Source organism: Falco naumanni, chromosome 16, assembly GCF_017639655.2.
Source record: "Falco naumanni isolate bFalNau1 chromosome 16, bFalNau1.pat, whole genome shotgun sequence".
NCBI lineage: Eukaryota > Metazoa > Chordata > Aves > Falconiformes > Falconidae > Falco > Falco naumanni.
Window position 1 is genome coordinate 379,313 of NC_054069.1, and position 22,956 is coordinate 402,268.

The following is a 22,956-nucleotide window of genomic DNA, read 5'->3' on the forward strand; positions in this document are numbered from 1 at the left end:
ATAAAGGAGGGCTTAAGCTTAGTGTACAGCAATCAGTTGAGAACTACAGGATAATTAACACAGCGGGGGGCCAGACTACTCTGCAGTCAGGTTTAAATGAACGAGTTCACTTTCATTGAGGCAAACTTGCTCAGCTCCCTGGTGAGCCACGCAGGCAGGCAGGCGGGCAGGCAGGCGGGCAGGCAGGCGGGCAGGCAGAGCGCTGTGGGATGGGAAGCCGCGTGTCCCCGGACGAGGGATGCGGGGTTGCTCCCCAGCTGTGGGGATGTTGGCATCCCCGCATCCCACAGGCAGCCTACACCTGCAGGGGTTGCTTTAGGGATCCCCGCCCCCCCCGCCCCCGCCACAGCCCCAGAGGAGCAGAGAAGGCATCCCCAAACTCACCACTGCGGGTCCCCCCATGGCTCGCCCTGAGCCGGTGGGATGCATCCTTCCTCCTCCTCCTCCTCCTCCTCCTCCCGGCAGGCACAGGCACAGGAACAGGAGACGGCAGGCCGAGACAACGGAATTACCTTTATTGGTTGTTTGTTTTTTTTTTCTAACTGCAGATTCAAGGTATACAACTGAACATTGCTATTTTCCTTATGAGACTTATAAATAAAAATACAAAAAATGTTCACTACAAAAAAATCTACCATTAGTAGGATGTAAAAAATATTCTCTTTGCTATAGAAGGCACGAACTTCACTTAGTGACACATGGAGAGAAAAAAAACTGCAGCAGTATATTCTTATTTTTTTTTTTTTTTTTTATTTTTTTTTTTCCTATGTAATAAACACTGAAGTCTTACAAAGAAATGCATCTGAATCTACACAGGACGAAGGCAGATGCAGAGAGCTGCAACTAGGAGACACCACAACTGTTTTTGTTTTTTTTCTTTATTTTTCAGGAAACTTTTAGCTAACGGCATCTGTGGCTAGAGGACAGAGAGGACTCGCAAGCAGAACCGCAAGGGAGTGAACGGCAAGGGGAGAAGGAGGAAGTTGTACAAAAAATAGGAGCTGATAGATACTCTGAGAAAATCAAAGGGGAACTTGGGCACCTTCTGCGCCCGGGCTCAGAGAGGTGCTGAGGTAGACGGAACGAGGACAGCGACGGACCCGAACCACGAGCGGCAACACAGAGCAATGGGACAGGCAGGCGGGCGCTCACGACACTGACGACAAGCCAGGGGAGAGGGAGCCCGGGGCTGCGGGGCCCTGCGGGGCGCTTGGTCCTCACTGCTACGATACACATATATATACTTTTATATATATGGAGGGGTGGCGTGGGCTGCGCCACGGCCAGCTGCGCCATGGCAAACAGGTGTGGGGACAGGTGCCCACGGCATCTCTCCAACTTCGATCCCAACGCTGGCACAGCTGGGAGGCTGCAGCACTAAGAGGAGGAAAGGGGATGGGAGGGGAGGTTAAAGCAAAAAAAAGCCACATGAGCTCGGCCGTGTGCTCCATGGCACCATGGCACCCATGGCCAGCAGTGCTGGTGCACCACAGGGAGCTACTGCACACGTGCCAGAAATTGCAGCAACTTTCCATGTGAAAGAACTGGTTTTGTTTGTTTTGTTTTGTTTTGTTTTGCTTTTTTTTAATACTTTTTCTTTTTTTTTTTCTTAGGCACAACAATTAAACAAGCCGTTCTCCACCGTCACATCCCGGATTGTACAACAGCGGCCTCCACCCCACGCGGAGCAGCAAAGGTCCCGCACGCAGAGGCACACGTGCGTGCAAAGCCGGACCAGGGCGCGAGGGAGGATGCTGCTCCTGCAACTGCATCCCTGCTGGGCAGGAGGAGAGGTGGGATGGGCTCTGGTGGGATGGGCTCTGCTGGGACAGGCACCCCAAACCAAGAGGGGCCATCAGCATCCCTCCAAACCCCATCCAGACACTGTCCCGCACCCCCCTACTCTTTTCCCCCCTTTTTTACCCAAACACAGCAAAATGACAAAAAGCAGCCGTGGCCGCAAGCACCGCACAGGATGGAAACCACGGAGCCTGCTTCCACAACCGCGAAGGAGAAACACAACATAAACAAACACAAGAGGTAGCTTCAGAACCGACGCCCCCGGCCCCATGGGGCCGGGCAACAAATACCAGTTTTGGTAAGGATAATGCACAACGGGAGGCCGGCAGGGATGCTGCCACCACACCACCCCTCCACCGCCAGCGCCGAGCATGTGGCTCGTGCCTTCCCGGCCACACCGCCCCCCGTCCCCCCAAAATCAATAAAAGCTCATGAGGTCACAAAAAACCGAGGTAATTTCAAGTAAAATGTGCTAAACGCGGAAATATTCCAAAAGAAAGTTCAAAAAAAACAAACAAAAAGCAAAAAAAGCGGCGAGCGAAGCTGCCTGCCACTGGGCATCCCTCGCTTATGTGCTCCTGCAGATGAGGGCTGGGCAAAAAACCACGCTTGGCACCTTCCAGGCACCCCAAATTAGCAGAAAAGAACAGGATCCCCCCGTTCAGAGCAATGCCATGGCACTAGCATTGACCACACATCACCAAACCGGCTGCATCTCCCCATGGGAGGCTTTGTTCTTGCCCCCTGGGAAGGCAGGGAAGGAAGGGGAAATGCATAGAGAGGTCTTTGGTCAGGGGGAGGGCGGCAGCCTGCGGGCACCCCTCGCACCCGCCCAGACCCCGGGCAGCACTGTGGGGCAGCACCATGGGGCAGCACTGCGAAGCAGCCTGGCTCGCACGCGCTTCCCTGCCCCAAACACCCTCCTCCAGCTGGGACCCCCCCGGGGATGCTCTTGCCAAAGCACTTATGGCTTGCTGGACGCCGGTGCTCTCCCACCTGCAATGCTGCAGCCCAGGAGTGTGGGAACCCTCCCGAAACAGGGGCTGAGCCCCACATGGAGCTGTGTCCCACGTGTGAGGCTCAGGTCTCCTCAGCAGGGCATCCATGGTGAGGTCTATGCGGTGACAGAGCACACCAGAAATTAAAGCCTGCCCAAAGCACCGGCCATGTGTGTGCTTTTGGGGAAGCATGTCGTTTCTACCTGATCTTCCTGGCAGCGCCGGTGGTGACAGAGGGGCTGACTGGGGACCAAATACCTGGGAGCTGCAAGGGGTGAAAGCTGCCCCGTGGCAAGGTGCAAGCAGCCTGAGCCGCCGGGGAGGGGGCGCAGATGGGGCTGGCAAAGGGGCGAGCGCATCCCTCCGCCCCGGCGCGAGCTGCAGGATCCTTCCGGCGAGAAGCAATGAACGAGAACTGAAAACAAACAAGGCTGTGGACGCTGCGGGTTTGGTGTTTTTTTTTGCCCAGTCCTTTGCCACTTGGCCCCGCCGCCCCTGTGCCTCCTCCCTCAGACGTAGCAGAGGTAGAGATAGGTCTTCTCTATCCGCCAGTCGGTGGGGATCTCTTCCGGCTTGTGGCCCTTCATGTGCTTCTGCATGGCGGAGAGGCTGGGGCAGTACTCCAGGCAAATGGTGCACTGGTAGGGGGAAGCGCCGTTGTGGGTCCGAAGGTGTTTGATCATGGCCGAGTAGTCCCGGGAGCGCTGGTGGCACAGCTTGCATTCAAAGGGCTTTTCACCTGTGGGAAACAGGGGTGTCAGCGGGGGCTTGGGGCCTCCAGGTGGTAATTAACTACCGGCATTGATGCTGCCGTGGCAGGCACAGCCGATAACCAAGTAATGAACAGCAAAACCAATCTGACTATTGATCTCCTATTTGCAATAGTTACTCGTTGGTGCATCCAATGATTTGCTATCCCCGGCTGCCACCCAGGTCCACACTCTGGCATCTCCACTGAGGGAGCGGTCCAGCACCACAGGCCTCTCCGGAGATCCCCCCGGCAGCACCTACCTGTGTGGACCCGGTAGTGGGTTTCCAGCTGGTGTTTGAGGCTGAACTTCTTGCCACAGCCATTGCACTCGTAGGGCTTCTCACCGGTGTGGATGCGCTTGTGGCCCTTCAGCGTGCTCTCGTCCCGGAAGCAGCTGCCACAGAACTCACACTCATAGGGGTGGTCACCTGCAAACACACGGGTATGTCAGAGCCACCGCCACGGCCACTGCACCCTTCCAAAACTGGCTGCCCAGCCTGCATTTACCCCTGGCACCTGCTGCCGCCATCCTGGGGGATGAAGCAGCCCAGCCACCCCAGCATGGCACATTGGCCCCAGCATCCCTGTGCATGTGGGATGCTCGGGTCCACAGCAGGGTGAAGACACCAGAGGGTGCCGTGACCCTCCCGACACCCACGCCCAGGCTCTTCGCCTGGCATCACCGGCATGGCCCCAGCCCCAGACATCTCCTGTGCTCCAGACTGGGCAGCTGATAAATGAACTCCGGTTCGGCACCATAGGCAGAATGATTTGAAGGAAAGGTGAGGGCTCTAGCTACTTATTTATTACAGCCGCGAAGGCAAGGACAATAAAGATAGATTGATCGTCCGAGACTTTGTTCATGAATATTTAAATATTACTGATTTGTCTTGTCACTGTAATTACAATTTCTCTGTGCCGCATATCCTACAAGCACAGTTTATGGTAAAGAATGGCGAACTGTATTTCACTTGTCCTGCTGCAGATGTGCGGAGCTGCCAAGCGTGTAATGTTCCCCGCATTTCATACATTTTCTTCAGCTGTGAAGGCTTAAGTCATCCACAATGACCTACGTTTTTTCATTATCCCCATGTCAAACTGCACTCGTGCCTGGGCATAAATTGTCCTTCTCGTTATATACTCACATGCCTGTGCTTTCGCTTCCTCTTTAAAATGATATTTTACTCTCTCCCTGCGTGCTGCAGCCGAGACCTGCGGCTTCTCGCCCCCTCCCACAGCTAGTGGCTGGGCACCAGAGGAGGATGATGCTTGGGATGCATTTCGGATCCCCCTCCAAAGGCGAGGCAGGTGGTACCTGCTGGCATCTGCGTTTCGCCTCCCCGTTCCACATTCCAAATTATCACCTTGGGTTTCGATACTACAGTCAAAGATAGCAATGTCGCTGCCTGAGGCAGACAGCATTTTCCATGTGCTCAATTTTTAGAAGAAGCTGTGTAAATGGGGGATGGGGCCCCCGGAGCACTCCAGCCCCAGGAGGGGCGTGAGCATCCTGCATCAGTGCAGAATGAAACCAGGCAACACGATTACACATCCCTAAAGCACCGATGATCCTGCTGTTTTTTCACAGCCAAGAGCTGCTAAAGCAGCAGAGGTCAGGGTGGGACACGCATGGCCCGACCCACAGCCCAGGTCACCGGATTACTGGCTATATATAGCTCCAGCACTTGGCATTAACGTGCTTATCACCGGCGCGCAATTCCTGTTTCCCACATCGGGATCCCAAGCTCAAGCATTCGTGTGGGTCCGGCAGCTGCCAGCCACAGCCTCGATGGAGTGACCTTCCCGTGGTGCTGCTTGCATATTCCCCCAGAAGCTGCTCTGATGTCGCCTTTGGAGGCTGTACGCACACACACTGCTGAACAGGGGAAAGGAGAAGGGGTACCCTGGCCTGGCATGCATCTTCCTCCCTTCCAGCAATAAAAGCGCAGCTGGGGAGGGTACCCAACCCTCCAGCTCATGTAGGCACAGGGTGGGCAAAGAAGGCTTCACCTGTGCAGCTACAGAGAGCCGTGGTGCTTGCTGCCATGCATGGCGGGGCTGCGGAGCACCAGGCAGGCTCCCCCCGGCACGATCCTGCTCATCCCCCAGGGATTTGTTTTTTCTTGCCCTGGGGTGTTTTGCAGCCAAACCCAAGTGACAGTGCTCACCGAGTGGCCAGGACCTCTCCCCTTGCCCTCCCCTGGTCCTGCCTGGGGATGCTGGTGGAGGAGCTGAGGACGCGGTGCAGGCACTTTGAGGACACGGCATAAGGCGGTCAAAGCCCGGCTCTCCTGCCCGACTCTTCTGGAGCTGAGCCCTGCCCCAGCAGGCTGTGCCACTGAAGCACCAGCTACACGTAGCGCAGGTCGCCCTAATCCCATTAGGGCCAAGCACTGGCTGATTATGTGCATCTACTGCCTGTAAGCCGACGAAGTGGGTATGACCGCACACCCCCTAAGAAGGTCACATGTCACCTTACACTGGATCAACTGGTTACATGCAGCTTTCTTTTTCTTCCCCCGTTTCATTTTTTAAATCCACAGAACCTCAATTGCAGTTGCCTTGGCACTTTTAAGACAATTTCACCATTTCCCCCCTCCTTTGGGTTTTTTTTTTTTTTTTTTTTTTCATAAAGTGGGAAGAAGCCTGCCCTAGCTGCCCCAGCCTGAGCATCCTGGTGGCAGTGCCATCGTACCTGTGTGGGAGCGGAGGTGCCTCTTGAGTGCGGTGTGGCTGGGAAAGGTGCGGTTGCACTCGCTGCAGATGTAGCTGCGCACCCCGGCGTGCACCTCCATATGCTGCTGCAGGGCGCTCTGCGTCTGGAACCGCTTGCCACACAGCAGGCAGAAAACGGCCATGTCTGTACCTGCGGGAGAGGGAGAGATCCCACTTAGGCACCACAGAATCACCCAGCGCCTCACTGCATCAGAGCTGGCTGCCAGCCCCAGCCCTGCGATGCCTAGCGATGCCCAAATGCAAGGCAGCAGTTGGGCGATCACTGCACCCCCACACACCTGTGAGAGCTGCTCAGCTCAGGCCTTGTGATGCTGAGGGACCCTGAGAAGCGCCCCACCAAGCCACCCTGAGGTGCGGTGGGTGGGATGCAAGAGGGCCACATGCCCACCCCTGTACTGCCTGCAATCCCAAGCCCTAATATGAACACAAGCTCCGTCCCACCGACCGTGGGTGTAATAGCGGCTGCATCAACACAACAGCAAAAGGAAGGAAAAAAACCCCAATCCCAGACACTTACACACCGTCAATAAAAATATCAGACTTTTGTGTTATTAAACTATTTGTTTTCGTTTATGCATAGCTGATTATTCAGAACCTATGAGTCAGTGCAAATTGTATTACGCGGGGAGATTAAGCAAATAAATGCTAGCTTTTTGGAGACATTAAAATGTGAGGACTATGGAAATAAAATTATCTAGAAAATTGTATTAGCAATTCATTAGCAGCAGCAAGATGTTCAAGGTAACTGACGAGGCTGCGCTGCCTTTAGGAGCAGCAGGGGCTGGGGGGCTGCTGCCTGCTGCACTGCCAAAACCAGCCCGGGGGGGGACCCAGCTGAGTCGCTGGAGGGAGCCTGCTGGGACCACTGCACGGCGGGGCACCTGCTGTGGCAGTGCTGGCACTGGGCTCCTGCCTGGTGTGCGGGCAGGTGCCAGCTACGGATGCAGCATCCTCCCGGCCAGTTCCGCACCTCAAACCTGGGGACTGGCCAGGTGATGGGCATCCCTGACGGCATCTCGGTGCGCGTCGTCACCCACCCCGGCATCGCGCTGTCACCTGCACCTGCACAGTGGCACGCCACAGCCAGCTCTGCCCTGCAGTCTGGGGATGCAGGAGGGATGCTCAGCCACAGCCTTGGCAGGGCATGCAGTGGGCTACCCAGAAATGCTTCCAAATCTGCCCAAACCCCCTAGTGAAATGGGAATAAAAGCAGCAAGAGAAGCGGCCCCGCATAGGAGCTGCCTTTCTCCCTCTGCAGGGATTTATTCTAGGGGGGGGTGTGGGCTCACACACACCACCCCCCCACCCCCCCCAAGCTGCGGACAAAACGCTCCCAAGACCGAAAAAAAAAAAAAAAGCAGCCCCAACGGGCTGTAGGAAGCAAATCCCAAGAGGTATGTGGCCCCGCGGCCCTCGGCGGCCCAGGCGGTGACAGCAGGACGGGTCAAAGGTCCCCGAGGCTGAGCCCCCAGCGCCGCGGCCAGCTGCGGAGCGGAGGCCCCGGCCGGCGGGATGCCGGCCCCGATAAATCTGCCGCCAGCAGCCCCCGCTGGGGCCGGGGACAATGGGCTCCCGTAGGGGCGGAGGGCAGGACAATGCCGCCGGGCTGGCGCGCGGGGCCGTAACAAATCCTCCCTGGCACTGTAGGGCCCTCATTTGTGAAACTAATTGGCCCCTGCTTAAAAAAAAACAAAACCGGGCCGACTCCAGCAGCCACAGCAATGGGGATGAGCTGCCTCATGCATGCACAGGGGCATGCACCCGCCGGCCCATGGGGACGATGTTGGTCCCCTGGGGCTGGGCATCCCCCGGGGTGCTGCTTGCCAACACCTGCAAAAGGCATTTTTTCATGTTATTATTAATTTTTTTTTAGGTAACGCATTAGTAAATACACAAACATGCCAGACAGGGAGGTTGCCATGCGCTGGCACAGCTCGTGGGGATACCTGGTGCTAGCCGCCCTCCAGGAGTGGAGCATCCGTGGTGCGTGAAGGCTGATGCCAGCCCGTGCAGAGGCGGAGGATACAGGAGATGGTCCAGCTTCCCAGCATTGAGCCCAGCGCCCAGTGGTGGGACGCTGGGGACTGAGGTCAGGCACTGCTGGTCCGCAGCCCCAAGGCCCCACCGAGGTGGCTCTCCAGCAGCCAAGGACCCAGGCACCAAGCAGGGACTCTGCCGGGCACCATTCCACTGTGGGTGTTCAATTAAGCTGATATCCCCCACTCCCCCCCCGCTTTCCTAAGCTTCATGTGCACTGATGTCCCACCTTTGAGAGACGATGGGAGCGGGGAAAAAATGAGAAAGCTCACGAGAGGATGCCCGGGGTCATTGCTGTCCCTGCTGCTGCTGGGCTTTGGGAGTACCAGGCTTGCCGCAAGGATTGCCGCACCGGGCGACGCAGGAACTCAGCCCTGTTCTCTCGGCCAGAGCGCATCCCTATTCTCCAGGCCGGAGCGCATCCCTCTTCTCTCACCCCATGCGCATCCCTGGGCTCCCAGCTGGAGCAGCCCTGAGCCAGCCCTCAGCCATCAGAAGAAAAATCACCCCCGATAAAGAAACGCCGCTGCCCCAAACCAGTGAGAGATGGATTTATTCATTTCCCTGACGTTTTAATGGTTTCTCCCCTTTTTGCAAGAAGATGATTACAAATTAAGCGGCATTTAAACGCTTTTTACTGTCAACAATTAAAAGGGGTGAAGGCGGGCGAGCAATTCATTCCCCGGGAAACGTGGCAGCTCTCGGCGGGCGCCGCTGGCCCTTCCCTCTACTGTACACCGCACAATGGCCCCGAGCGCGCCATTAATTTTGCAGGACGTTCAAAAGCAAATTAAAATATAAAAAGCCCCTGGGCACAAAGATAGATACTGAGGGAGGGGGCGGCGTAGGTCAAGCTCGTGGAATTAAAGTCTTAGCAACTGGGGAGGTTTAAGTGCAGCCCCGTTGCACCGTGCTCGGCAGCCACCTTCGCCCGTCTTCCCCGGTTTTATATAGGTCTGACAGACCCGGCGCTGTTTGCCGGCAGCCGTAAACTATTAGTGGGGTGGCTGTTGGTGCTGACGCGGGGCTCAGAGGCAGAGGCTGGAGCAGGTTGGGTTTCGGATGCTATCTGGGCAAGCGCGCCAGCCACATCGTGCAGGGCAGTTTTCAATAGCAGGTGGTCTAAGGTCTGTTTTTTAGGGGATAGAGGTTTGCTGGAGGGAGGAAAAACCCTACAGCCATGAGCCTGAAGGCGCGCATCCCGGTCTTCCGGCGGCCCAATCCCAAATAAGCACAATCACTGGAGACAACCAAGATGCGACGCGCAGTAGTCAGGGGCTTTTCCGCCCCTGTCCAAGTCACGGTGAAGGATGCTGCAGGCGTCACGGCGTCGAGCGCAGTGCTGTCTCCCGCCCACCGCCTCTGCGAGATGAGGAATTAAAATAAAAACCCGCGTGGCGACAGGGTGAGGGAGGCAGGCTGGGTCTCCCTTCTGTGCTGGGAAGGAGCCGGGTGGGTTTCAGCCAAGTTTAGGATGCGGGAGGTGCGCCGGCAGGAGAAAGGCAACACGTCCCCTTTAAAAGGAAATATAATTTACAGTGTGCAGCCAGGCGGCCCATAGTTTCAATCTCGTTTACTATAGAGAAAACTCTGCTAGCTGTTCTCTATCCCACAAATCCGATTTAATCAGACAAGCCAGCCAGCGTGGCTTGAAGTAAAAACGGATAATTAGTAAACAGAGAGCTACTTCAGTGCTTCATTGGCATTCGAGCCGGGCTAGTGTGTCGCATTTAAAATGCAGTCTGATGAAGTTTACAAAATCAAACCATTTGTTACTCCTATTGAAGAGGCTTCAGGCCACTTGCAATTAAATTGGAATTAGTGCTCAGAATGAGATACAGCAAATTCATACTAAAAAGGGATCTGACTTTCAGACATTTGACTTCAAGTTTCTCCCCAATGTGCGTGCGCACGCGCCAGCCAGCTAGCCCCCCAGACCCTGCAGCAGCACCGCTGAGCCCAGACCCCCAATGCAGGCAGGTCTAGGGGGACCCGGGGATGCTCCGGCAGCAGGGAAGGGGGGACCGAAAGGGACTGATGGTGGTGAAGCATCCTCTGCTGAGCCCCAGCTGCAGCAGCGTGGCTCTGGTGGTCCCCAGGCACGCGGAGCCAACGTTGGGATGTACAAACCAAATTGCCCCTCCCCAAATCCTCCTCTTAACGCTGCCATCTTTTCCCTGTCTTTCCTCAGAGTGGTGTTACACGACTCGAAAAATGAGGCAGATCTGTCCGTCCACTGCAGCAATAATCAATAGCATCAGAAACCTGTAATCAAAGGCTGCAGAGGGGCACGCTGGGAAGGCTCTGGCATTACAGCAGGCATGAGGGTGCACTCATCGAAGGGTGCCAGCAGAGCCTGTTGCTGCCTCCCATGCCCACCATAAACCCCCCAAACCCTTGACTCATGTCCTGCAAATCTGGGGTCTTCCACAAGACCACGCCTCCTTCCATCTTCCGATTCAACAAAATCTCTTACGTGATGCACGTGCCAAAGAGGCGCACTAAAACTGCCGCTATCATTAGGACTGCAGCAGACAGCTCTGAAACACTCTGGCCATGCAAATGGGGAGCTCAAGGGCTGTTGGCTCTCCCCGGATGAGAATCCAGGGATGTTTGATTTTTTTTGTCAGTGTGTCAAGGGGTCCCTACCAGCCTCCACCTCCTGGACAACGCTGCTGGCTGCAGGGGAGGCTGCAGGCTGCTGGCGTGCATGAAAAGCAACATTAGGGGAGGAAGAAACCATGGGCAGCTGCAGCTGGAGAGCTGCAGGTAACCCTCCTTTCCAGCCCTGCCCACAGGGGAGCAGACAGGGAGGCAGCAGCAGTGCTGGCAAGGGGTGCATCACCCGGAGCATCCACCCCTGCAGCATCCCCATGCATGACTCCATCACCCGTGCCCAGGCAGCAGCACCTGCCCCATCGTTGCTGTTACACATCCCTGCTGGCTTCGGCACAGGACGCCCACCGGGGAGGGTGCAGGCTGGCCCCCGCGCTGCCTGGCGGCTGATGTCCCAGGGGCAGGGGCTCGGCAGGCGATGGCTGCCCAGCTCGGCAACATGTGTACGGACAGGACTGAGAACCATAAGAGCCAGTGGGACTTACGCACGTACTTAAGGCACCGGGTTCAGCTTGGCATGGAGGGCTCCCTGGAGCCACCACGTATGTCTCGCTGGCACCAAGCTGAGGAGGAGAATGTGTGATGAAGGACAGGCAGAAGCAATGGGCACTGGCATGGTCCCAGAGATGCTGGCTGGTGGCACCAGCACCGAGGTTGCGTTTTGCCCTGGGAGGGTGGTGGGTGTGCACTGCTCAGAGTAAGGAGATTAATCCAGTTTTGGTGTCCATTTTCAGGATTATTACGAAACCAAAAGCAGCGTTTTTGGTGACAGCACCAAAGCAAACCTGCGAGGCAGTGTAGGGAGCCCTTCTCTGGATGCTGCTGTTGGGATGCACGACGCCTGCCCATGCACACGTGGATGCACAGGTTTTTAAGGGTGTCATGCTGGGACAGTGGAGCCAGCCCTTTACGACCCCCTGGCTGCTCTGGTGTAGCACCAGCGCAAAGGTGCTATTGAGGTGTGACGGTGGCACCCGTTACCATGACGGCTGCTTGGTTGGAGCCCAACAGCCCCTACAACCTTCATGGTTAAGTAAAGACAAGGCGGGGTGGAAAAAAACCCGGATGATAAAACACACGAGAAGTGCATGCTCTGTGCCAGAGTCACCAAATCATCCCGGTTTCAAAGGCTGCCTCCAGTCTCCACTGCTCGTCTTCTGCACTAATTAACATCTTTATGAAAGGCAACTTCTCCCAAGGGGGCAATTGTTTGATTATTATTATTTACTCAGAGATAGCGCAGCTTTTCTTCCCAACTTCAACCGACTACAGGAAATTAATTCTTAAAAAGCAGCCGGCACCGCCTGCTCTTCTGCTGCTGCTTTTCCTCCAGGGCTGGATGCAGCCAGGCTGGATGCAACCACCCTGGCTGCAACAGAAGGGCAGGGCATGCCCCTTCCCTGGCACTGCCTGCCGTGGTGGCACCCGCTCGCCTTTTTATACTAATGCCTAGAAAAACTCAAGTGTTTCAGAGCAGATGTATGACATTGACCTTACAAGCACAGGGGATTACTTCCCCCCACCCCGCCCAGCACCCAGCCGCAGCCCTGTTCTCCCCACTGCCTGGGGCAGGATGCATACAGAGGATGCTTGGAACACAGGCGCCCGCAGTGAACTGGGGGAGCAGGCGGCAAGCCCCACGCCGTGGCTCTGGCATGGGCAGCTCACGCCTGCTGGGGGTGATTTATTCCGGGGGCCATCTGGACCAGGGGGACAATGCAGTCCTGCATCCCAGTGACCCGGCGCATTAGTCACACCCTCCCCGCTCGACCTCTCCATCTCTTTGAGCGCTGCGAGACAAGAGCATCCCCTTCTCGCTGCCTTTTTTGGGGGCCCTTTGCTCCCCCCAGTCTTATCAGCTGCACCTTGCCATCTTCCCCACTGCCCTGCATCTCCATCACCATCACCATCACCATCATCACCACCACCTTCCTTCATTGAGCTTTTCTGCGATTGCTCAGGCAACAATGATTACGAGGGAGAGCGAGCGGGGAGGGAAAGAGCCCAGTGACTATTAGTGGCGGTGGCTTTATGGCAACAGGCACACAACTCATTCGTTTCATGTTTCGCGGAATATAAAAGCGCTGAAACATTTTAATTTTAAATTCTTATCATTGAATTTACTGCTTTTCTCTCGCAATGATTTGTGTTGCTTTTTAATTTTTACAGTCTCTACAGAAGCCAGATGCTACCGCCTAGGGCCAAAATAATAAAAACCCGCCGCAGTCGCGAGTTACAGAACAAAAAGGAAACGCGCGGCTGACAGAAGTTAATATCTCAATTTAACAGTGCTGCTCCGCTAATGATCCTTTGATATGTGTTTATTTAGAAAGGTCTGATCTTGACCTTGAAAGCAAACTAAACCACAAAGTCTTTATGAGAGGAGAGAAAGACTTTATTTATAGACTGGCTTTGCGTCAATCACGGCGGCAGCTGGACCCGCACTGGGTGAAGCACTGCTAGGCAGCCCATGGGTCCAAATGGGGCGTTAATTGAGGGACGCATTTTTTTGGGGGTGGGATGGGGGTTGGCTGCCGAGGAGGACTGCAGCATGCCCCCTATCTCCAGGGTAGGATGCTGAGCCCACCTGCAGAGACCTGCCTGCAAACCAAGGGATGTGGGCAGCTCCTTGCCTGCCAGAGATGCTCCGCAGGGGGACAGCATCTGCCCAGGCGTGGCCCTGCCAACAGCACAGGGGACAAGCCGTCCCCAAGCACACCCTGCCCAGCTCCTTGTCCCCAGCACATGGGAAGAGCCGCTTCCACTCTCTGGCTGCTGCAGCACCCAGCTGCTTCATGCCTCCTGGAACATGGCACCCAGACTTCGGAAGGAAGAGGGGGAACACTCAGACCTGCACCAACACAGTACCAGCAGGTTTTCCTCCCAAAGAAACCAAGTGTTGCGCAAACCCAGCCTTTGGAAACGAAAATCCGATGACGCTTTTAGGGACCGATCCCGTTATACTGCATTTCCACCTCCCGGCTGGGGGAGGTGAGAGTTTCCCAGCTTCCTAACACTGTGTGAGCCCTGGAACGCACTGTGGAGCCTTCACACCTACAGCGTGCTGTGCTTTCAAGCCTAATTTCTATTTTTTTTAGGCCAAACAGTTGTTTGACGACATCTACAAACCCTAAAGCCTTCTGGCCAAAGCTGGAGGCATGCCCTCCTTGCAGTGCTGTAGTCCCCAAAGCCTTATCCTTGTAGGGAGTATCTACCAAAAATATACCAATATGTATCAAAAAACGTTCAGGTGGCCAAAAATGTACCACATCAATGGGGACAACCTGTCCTTTCCAGCACCCACTAGGCACTTTGGCACCAACGAGCTTATGGCCGTGGGAAGCTCTGTAAGACCAGGAATACTATAACCCGCTCTGGGGAGCTGGGACAGGAGGGTGCATCTTTGGGACACAGGGGCAGCACGTTTGCATCCTGCCGCCACCGAACAAAGCCAACGAGAGACAGAGGTCACCACAAAAGGCCTCTTTGCGTGTCGGCGGGAGGGATAAATGCCACCGTCAAGCCCCGTCTGGCCATGCAGCCGAGCAGGGAGAGCCGGGCCATATCACACCCTCGCAGACACGTCCTGGTTTAGATCCCTGAAGAAGCTGGCAACAGTGATTCAGCCTTGAGAAAAATGGGCAGCTGGGAGCCAGAAGAAACTTCTCCTGGGAAGGGAAAAAGTCCCTTGGAGTGAGGGGATGCGGTTTTCCTCTGAAGTGACTAAGCATGACCCGGAGCCAGCTTGGTGCCGGCAGAAGGGGATGGTGCTTGGGGATGCTGGCGCTGCCGAATCGATCTGCATGCACATGCCTTGCGCATCCAAACTCCCTTGCTCCCAATCATCCTTGGCAAAAAATAGCGTTCAGCTCCATCAATCCCCAAAGGTACTGATAGAAAACTGCCTTCTTTCCCAGCAAAACAAACATCACTTGGCCAAAATGCATTGATCTGTTCAGTACCTAGGTATCTAAGTGCAGCATCTCCCCTTGGTGCCACTTTCTCCTAAGCCTGTCCCATCGCCTTCCATCCCAGAGAATGCTGGATCCACTCCTGCCATTCCCAAGGAAGCTGCACGTTGCAGAACCATTCCAGCCCTTCCTGAGGATAAGAGTTTCCCCGGGGCGACAGGAGGCAAATTGTGGCGGTGTTTCTGGCCACCACATCGGAAGGGAAGCTGTCATCTACTCGCTCACTCGTCATCGCCATGCTGGTTTCCCAGATTTCCTCTTCCCAGTTGGAATTTGGAGTGAAACCAGCTGAAAAAATAATTTGACTTTCCATTGAAAACTGAAAATATTTTCCCCATTGCTTTCTGAGCGATAGTTAAATTAACACATTAGAAACCACTCCATCTTTAAACAAAGAGCTTCAGCGAGGAGATGAAAGCCTCATCCAGTGTTTCTGGTCCACTGAGAGCCAAGCCCTGGGTCCTTCTGGGCAAAGATCCTCTACCATAAGCATTTGCCAACCGGCACATCACGGTGGGTGTGTGCTTTTCCCTGCCAGGAGGGTTTTAGGGGGCAGCAGATGACGTCCCTGGTCAGCAGCATTACATCCTGCCCTCTGCGGTGCCCCTGTGCTCCCTTACGGGGCTGTAGCATCCCACCCCATGGGAGACCACCATCAGCATCACCACCATCACCATCACGGCCATCGCCATCAACCTGCCTGCCCATCGCTGCCCTGCTGCACTCTCCACTCTGGATCACCCCCAGCTGAGGTGGTGCCACTCTGGCACCCTCCGGCCCTGTGGTGATGCCGCGAGTCCTGGGTCACGTCTCAACCCTTTTGGTGGCATGGGCGGCCACCCCTAGCAGAGCATGGCCAGCGGAGTGACCGGCTGCCATGAGGCACAAAGCCAGGATTCGCAGCATCTGCTTATTATTCCTGCACCCCCATCATTATAAAAAAAAAAAAAAAAAAAAAAAAAAAAGAAAAAGATGAAAAGGCCCTCTTGGTAAAGCTGGGGAGACGCGAAATGGTACCGAGCGCAGCCTCTCCCTCAATGCTTGTTGGTTTGTTTTTTTTTATTATTTTATTTTAAAAGCAGGGAGACGCGAATCCTGGGGGACGAAAGTAACTGCTAAGGTAAGTTAAACCTTGTTGAGATGAACTTTCCTGCTACTTTTAATTAAAAGTTCTTTGGAATTAAAAAGGACACTATTCAGGAAAGGCTGAAAAAAAAAATTCATTGACACCAGCCCGCCCCCCTCCCCTTTTTCCCAAGGAAAAGAAAAAGCTGTTTTTGTGTGTCTGCTCACCCAGCCCGCACTGTACAAAAGGAAGCGGATTTGCAGCAAGACACATGAGATGACCCCCTGACCCCGAGCCGCTGAAAAGTCCTCAATGGCATAAATACCAGATAATCAATCACATACCAGGAGGGCCGGTCCCCCTGCCCTCGCCCCCGCCGCCGGGTTTATGAGAGATGCACTGTAAATGGACACCGGCTCCTGACGGGAGGCCCCTCTCGGCATTCCTCCGCCGGACCAGGAGACCCCAGCCGCCTGCTCGCCCGCGTTTCATCCCTATTTTATAAAGCCCTGGCACGGCAGTGCTGAGCATCCTCAAGCTTGCCCGAGAGACTGGGAGCGCGCTTTCTTTCCCGCTCTGGAGTGAAGGGGTTCAAGAAGCATCTCTTTGTGCTCTGGAGGGATGGCCAAGCATCCTCCAAAGCCGTCGCAGGCGGGCACACAGAAACCTGGGAGAAACCAGCCCCATCTACAGAAAGCTTTGCTTTTTTGGGGGGGGGTTCTCTTGATTTTTGAAGCCATCACAGGTTCTAGCAGCAACTGTCCCACGCTGGTTTCCCTTTATGAGGGCTCTGACAAGCATCTTGCATGCGAGTAGAGGGCTGCCCAGTCCCCCCGTGCTCCAGGGGCAACAATGGATATTAAAGCTTTCAAAGGAGGGGGGAAAAAAAAAATTGCTGGGATACTGCGCTGGTTCGGTTAAATGGGGAGCCACTCGGCAACTAAATTTGATAATGCTTTTGTCCACGGGTCAGAGGTTAAATATGTTCACACTAATCCCCTTCATCTAGAATTAAAGGACAAGAAAGATTTCTCTGTAGCTTAGCGAGAGGGCTTTTCTCATCGTGCTTTAAATAGTATTTGCACAGGAAAATTAAAGGCCGACCATCAGCCACTGGCCACGGGTGCTTGCCACGTTTCCATCCCCTGGCTCGGTGGTGGTGAATCTGCCTGCCCGCACAAAGCCTGACCTCATTGCGCTTCCCACCTTGAAGCTCAGAACCTCAGGGAATTTTTGCTGCCGTTTGAAATAAAGGTGGAAAAAGCGGCTGCAGTTTGGGAGACAGGGAGATTCCCGGTTTCAGGAATGCACGCCGGGACTCAGATTTCAAGTGCTGTCACAGGACATTACTGTCAGACAAAGGGGCTCTGTGCTGAGCACCCCCAGGACTTGCCACCCCAAGACCCTGCAGCAGCCTGGCTGGGGATGGTGCTAACGAGGGACTGATGAGACCTCGCTGTGTGCGCTGGCCGGCTCCCGGCACGGCACGCCATGGCTGCTTGCCGCACTTGGAGGTGGTGTGGGGCAACCTGGTGGCCACGGGGCAGCTGCTTGAAATGTGAATTACACTCCTGAGTGATGGAAGCTCCTGATGGGAAGCGCTGCTGATCCAGCCCTCGTTTTTATAGAGATAAGTGTTTGCAAAAAGTGCTTTCCTTTGAAGACACCAGCTTGTGTGGGAAGAGGACCTGGGCCATGAGCCGGGAAGCAGAGGAGAGGCAATGGGCTCAAGCTGAACGCTTCCACTTGTCCTTCCCTTGACCTGTACTGTTTTCAGCCCTTTTTGAAAACCAACTTAACTGCAAGAGTATTTAAAAAACTCAGGGCTTTGCATTTTTGATGCATTTGAGTTGCTCTGTTTTACCAGCCCTTCCTCAACTCATCATTTGTGTTTTGTTCTGGCACAGCTGAAGGTTGGAGTGAGTGAGTTCTGCTCTGCGTCAAGCAGCCAAAATTAAGCATGGAGCATTTTTTACCAAGGTTCTTCTAAATACATTCACAGGTGATGGCTGCACAAGAGGTGCCACACCTGAGCACGGCACATCTGGCTCCAGTCGGGTGCCTGTACCCAGAAATGTTACAGCAGCCATGAAAACATCTTTGCTGTTGGCATTTCACGTTTTCAGTTGCTGCTGAAGCCCCATACCCCCAGGGCTCCTTCTGGCAGCAGCTTCCCTAAATCTGACTGTTCGAGTTGGGTCAAGGATGCCGTTGGGCGCTGCCAGCCTTTGAGGGTGCCAGGAGTAATGTCTTTGCACCCTCCGCGTGCAATGGTTAAATGGAATTGTTTCCTAAGCTCAGGAGTCAGTCTGAACTGATTTCCGCTGTTCCAGTGCAGCATGGAGCACTCCTGCCTCCTCTGTATGAGCCATGATCCTTGCCCCCAAGCCAAAGACCATCTCAGTCCAGCGTCTGCTGCTTGCAACCTCTGATGGAAGCTTTCGGGGACAGTGACATGCTGGAGTCGTGCACAGGGGCTTTTGCAGCACTTCCGTACCTGAGCATCCAAAATCCAGGCTCATGTCCAAGAGAAAATCTGCAAAGCATCCTCTGGGCATCACCACAAAGCATCGCCCGCACTCCCTCCCCCATCCGGGACCGTGGAACCAAAGCGAGCATGGGAGGGATAACTACCTCTAAGCGTACTTAATACTACAGTGCATTATCTCTAGTTACGGAGAAAAATGTGATCCGGCAGTATTTCCCCCAGAAGCCTCACCGAGCTGCTCTCTGAAAACTCTCATGAGTCCTGTGAAACAGTAATAGAAAGTCACAGGCAGCCCAGGAAGGCGTTGGGTTGGTTTTGGTAAGGAAGTGTGCCGGCTGCTCATGGCCGGGCACCGCTCCGAGCAAGCCCTGGGAGAGGATGCAGCGAGACGAGTCAAGAAGTACATCTCCTGAACCCCAGTCACCTGCTGCCAGAGCAGGGATGCTGCAGGCAGCTGTTTATGGCAAGTGCCACCATCAAGACAAGCCCCAGCCGTCGGCGGAGTCAGAGGAGCATTCCAGCAGAGAGCCAGCTCGGCCGCAGCTCACAGTTGCCGCACAGCTGAGCGTAAGGCAAACAGAATTTATGTTTCAACACAGTTCATGGCTCACGTCACCAAACTTGCACCTTATGTTCCACTCGCTCAAAATCCTTAATTTCCAACACCAAAAAACCCAAGTTTGACATATGTCTATAGCATCACTGGTATTTTTTAGGTGGGTACCATTTTGAGGTCGGGGGAGTGAAGCCAAAGAAAGGAAATAAGACATATACATAATTAATCAGTAAATGCTAACTTTGCAAAGAACAGAGATGGTGTGTGCCCATGTGACAGCACAGCTCCGTTGCAACCACCCCCCCCCCCCGCCCCCAGCTCCTCCAGGCTCCCACACATCCCCTTGGCAAATCCAAGCTCATAATGGGGTTGCTGGGATGCTCTTCCACAGAAAAATGCCAAGTGCTCTGGCATTAAAAAAAAAAAGAAAAGAAAAAAAAAAATCACCATGTACTTCAATGTGTGTTTAGAACAAGAACAGGATTTTTTTGGGGGAAAAAGCAGTTAAAGCCCTGCTGAGACAGGGAGGAAGGCTGCACTTGCTGTCACTTCCCATAGGACCCGCTGCAGGGGCATCCCACCACCACCACTGCCTCCTCTCCTGGGTTCTTGCTCTTGTGCGCCAGTTCCTTCTCCCTTTGTACCTCTGCTTATACCGCACAACTGTTTTGAATCTCTAAAATAATGTGACAAGTTAATGATGGCACAATTATCTAAATGTTTAACAGACATGTTATCTAAGTGAATCGGATTGAGATTCCATCCTGCTGACAATAAACATCAATGGGAGAGCAGAAAGTGATAGGCAAATTATCACCAACCCTGCAATTTCAATGCTATTAAATTTGGAGGAATAACAGCCCTGAGGCCTGTAAACTCTGAATAAAATAGACCCTTGTGTTTGGCCAACTATTAAATCAAAACGCTACCAACATCCCAGGGAAAAAAAAAAAAGGGAAAAAAAAGGGTGTGTGTGGAGATTTATAGCTTTTCAATTTTCAGTTCCATGCAGGTTTTATTAACTCCTTTTTACTACTTGTGTCCTGGTGCTGGCCTTGCCAGCCAGAGGGTTTGAGGGATGTGGGCAGGGGGTGCTCACAGGAACGGGGCAAGGCTCCCGTGCAAACTGCACAGCGGCCGGGGGCACACCGACCCCACAAATCAAGGAGCAACTACATGCCAAAGAAAATACACTCTGCATCAGGTGTCGAGCATGCCCACGTGAAATTGGGTCAGGAGTAAATCTATGCTGGCCCACTGACGGACATCGGCCACCCAGCGCATACATGCTCGCGCGCGCTAATTGCCTTGGCACACGGGAGGAAACTCTAGACAAGTCACCTCTGATATTTATAAAAGTCGGCGGCGAGCCCAAAACCCGTTAGCGTGAACACCAGCCATGCGAGCATCCCGAGCCCCAGTGCCGCTTGCTCTGGGGTACTCGGGCTGTCTTCTCAATGCATTTCGATTTATTCCTCTAATTTTTTAGGAGAAGGGTAAGGAATTTTCCACACTGTCCTCGCAGTTTGGCACCGACCTTGTGCTGCTGGAAGATGAGCCAAAACAGTTCCTGCTTTTCCTATTGCCATGGGACAGGGGCCAAGGACAGTGACACCCGGACAGGGCGTCTCAGTCCCGAGTTGATGGGGCTGTGCACAGCACACAGCCAGCTCTGTGCTTACAAGCATAAACTATTTTTTCTTTATTTATTATTATTTTGTACCTTGCCTCAGAAAGCAGGGCGTAGGCTTTCTGCTGCAAGAGATGGGCAGCGCTTGATGCAGCACATGTACAACAGGCTGGCTTTGTATTTTGCACTGTCATTCAGAGGAGCAGTGAGGGCAACAGGAAAAAAAAATAATAAGTGAAATAGAGGGTCCTAGACCCCAACTGTTCACCCAAGAAACATTTCAGCCCTACATGCTGAAAAGAAACCTTATACCTTGGCCACCCATTGCAGAAAAACTCTGCAGCTGTAGGTCATCTGGAGAAGCAGCGAGGGTTTAGAGACCGGTCCCGCATGCTCCCTTCAGCACCATGTTTTTGAGCAAAGTGGGTACATGTTGGGTCAGCCCCTACCAGATGAGCCCCACTCAGTTTTTGATGCCATGCTTGAAGGAATCTACCTGCATCTCTATCAAAAAGGGCTGGGTTTTTTTTTTTGTCTGGAAGGTCAGAAAGTCTTTTTCAAACCAACCTGCTGCTAAGGGCAAAGGGAGGATGCTCCCCCTCCCCCCAAAAAAAGATCTGTTCTGGGAGATGCCGTTATTTGGGAATGGGGTTAATTATAGCGATGGCAGGGGAGGAATGCTTTCCATGCCAGGGCAGAGCTCTCTGCGTGCCACCCGAGGAGAGGAAGCGATTCATTTCATCTGCCCTGGCTGCTCAGCACCTCTCTGCCGTGTAACCGAGCCACCCGTGTTTACAGCTGGAGGCGGTGACAACGATAAACCCACTTCACTTCGGTCACCGTGTCCTCTGTGCTCCATTTCCCCATCGCCCTTTGAGCTTTGGCGTGGTCCAGCCCCCAGGTTTCAGCAACCAAAGGGGCTTTAATCCCCACAGAAGGGCCAAGATCGTTCACAAAACCATGTGGCTGCTCTGCATCCAAATGGCGGTTTTGGGTGAGGGCATCACTAAATAGCTGCTCAACAGCACCCGCTCCCAACGATACGCCTGGGGTGAAGGAGCCCTTGGTACCACGGTGAACCAGGCTCCCACTGATGCCGCAGAATGCTCCACAGGTCCAGGGAATAGAAGGGAACGGGGAGCTAGCTGCTGTTGGCTTGGCCACCTTTAACTCCCTGCCTGGGTTGCTTGCCTTGGGCAGAGTCAGTCCCTCTGGGTCGCTGGCTGCCCTGTCACAAGCCCTTTTCCCCCTCCTTGACCTGCAGCGCATGTGGTTTTTAGATGGACCCTGCACTGCCCAGCCCAGCCTCCTGCCGCACACCTCTGGATAAAGGAGGGCAATTACTTTATGATTTATGAACTGGTGCTCGGCCAGCACTGCTCCCACATCGGATGATGCCCAGAGATATTCCCGCCTGGTGACACAGCACTTTGCATCGCTGGTCGGTTCTCAAACCCCCAGCGTGAAGCTGGCCAGACTCTCCGTGCCAGCCCAGCTGCCCCGAGCGCAACCTTGGCCACCAGTGGCATTTACCAGGGTTTTCAGTGCTGAAAGACAAGCTTATGCTCAGTTAAACTGCTCCTGATATAGCACAGGGAGGAGCGGGCGCTTTGCCCTGTTCTAGCTTGTTTTTGGGGGTTTGAAGCTCCACCTGGGACCACGCGGCCCCCAGTTCCCCCATGCCCTCCAGCAAACCTTGCCCAGGGCAAGGCGGCCTTTGCAAGAGGCATAAAGAGCTCCTTGTGCTCCACACCAGGAAGCACAACAGCAGGAACGCGGCAGAGCCAGCTGCCGAGAGCCATTTGGAAAGGGACAACGGTGTTTTGCTTGCAGAGGGAACGCATTCCCTTGCGTTTGCCGTGCCAGCATTTCTCGTGTGCGGATGTCAACCCTGAGCAACACGCAACACTGCTGTGCGAACCACTGCCTCGTACCCGCGTTGTAGTGGAAGAGCAGGTGGGGCTGCCTTGCCCCTGCAAAGTGCAGGTGCCAAGAAATTAATTGGCTGAGTTGCAAAACCAGGCAAAGCTTGCCCATGGCAACTACTCCGGTTGGGGTCTGAAACCTGTATGAGCACAAGGGAAAGAGGTTTTCCATGCACAGCTGGGTCCAGCCCTCCCCAAACCCCTGTGCTCGGGTCCCAGAGCACCCTTTCTTGCAAGCGGCTGCTCACCCACCACACAGCCCCATTGTCCAGCAGACACTTGCACCCATGACCACGCGGCAGTGTGACGAGACCTCCCCAGAGCTCCAGATGCCAGGTGTTTATTCCCATTAATGCTCTGAAAAAGGGCAACGGACCTATCA

At 54.4% G+C, this 22,956-nt stretch overlaps 1 protein-coding gene across 2 annotated transcripts in view; it reads right to left on the reverse strand.

The window, feature by feature from the left end:
• Nucleotides 1-493: 493 nt before the first annotated feature.
• Nucleotides 494-22,956, reverse strand: part of ZBTB16 (zinc finger and BTB domain containing 16) — a 65,333-nt gene continuing 42,870 nt past the window's right edge. For both annotated transcript variants that reach the window (XM_040616071.1, XM_040616070.1), the window contains exons 5-7: nucleotides 6,245-6,415; nucleotides 3,810-3,977; nucleotides 494-3,537 (exon numbers count right to left, since the gene is read on the reverse strand). In XM_040616071.1, the coding sequence (XP_040472005.1) occupies nucleotides 3,308-3,537; nucleotides 3,810-3,977; nucleotides 6,245-6,415 (569 nt within the window). In that variant the 3' untranslated portion in view covers nucleotides 494-3,307. The remainder of the gene's footprint in view (nucleotides 3,538-3,809; nucleotides 3,978-6,244; nucleotides 6,416-22,956) is intronic.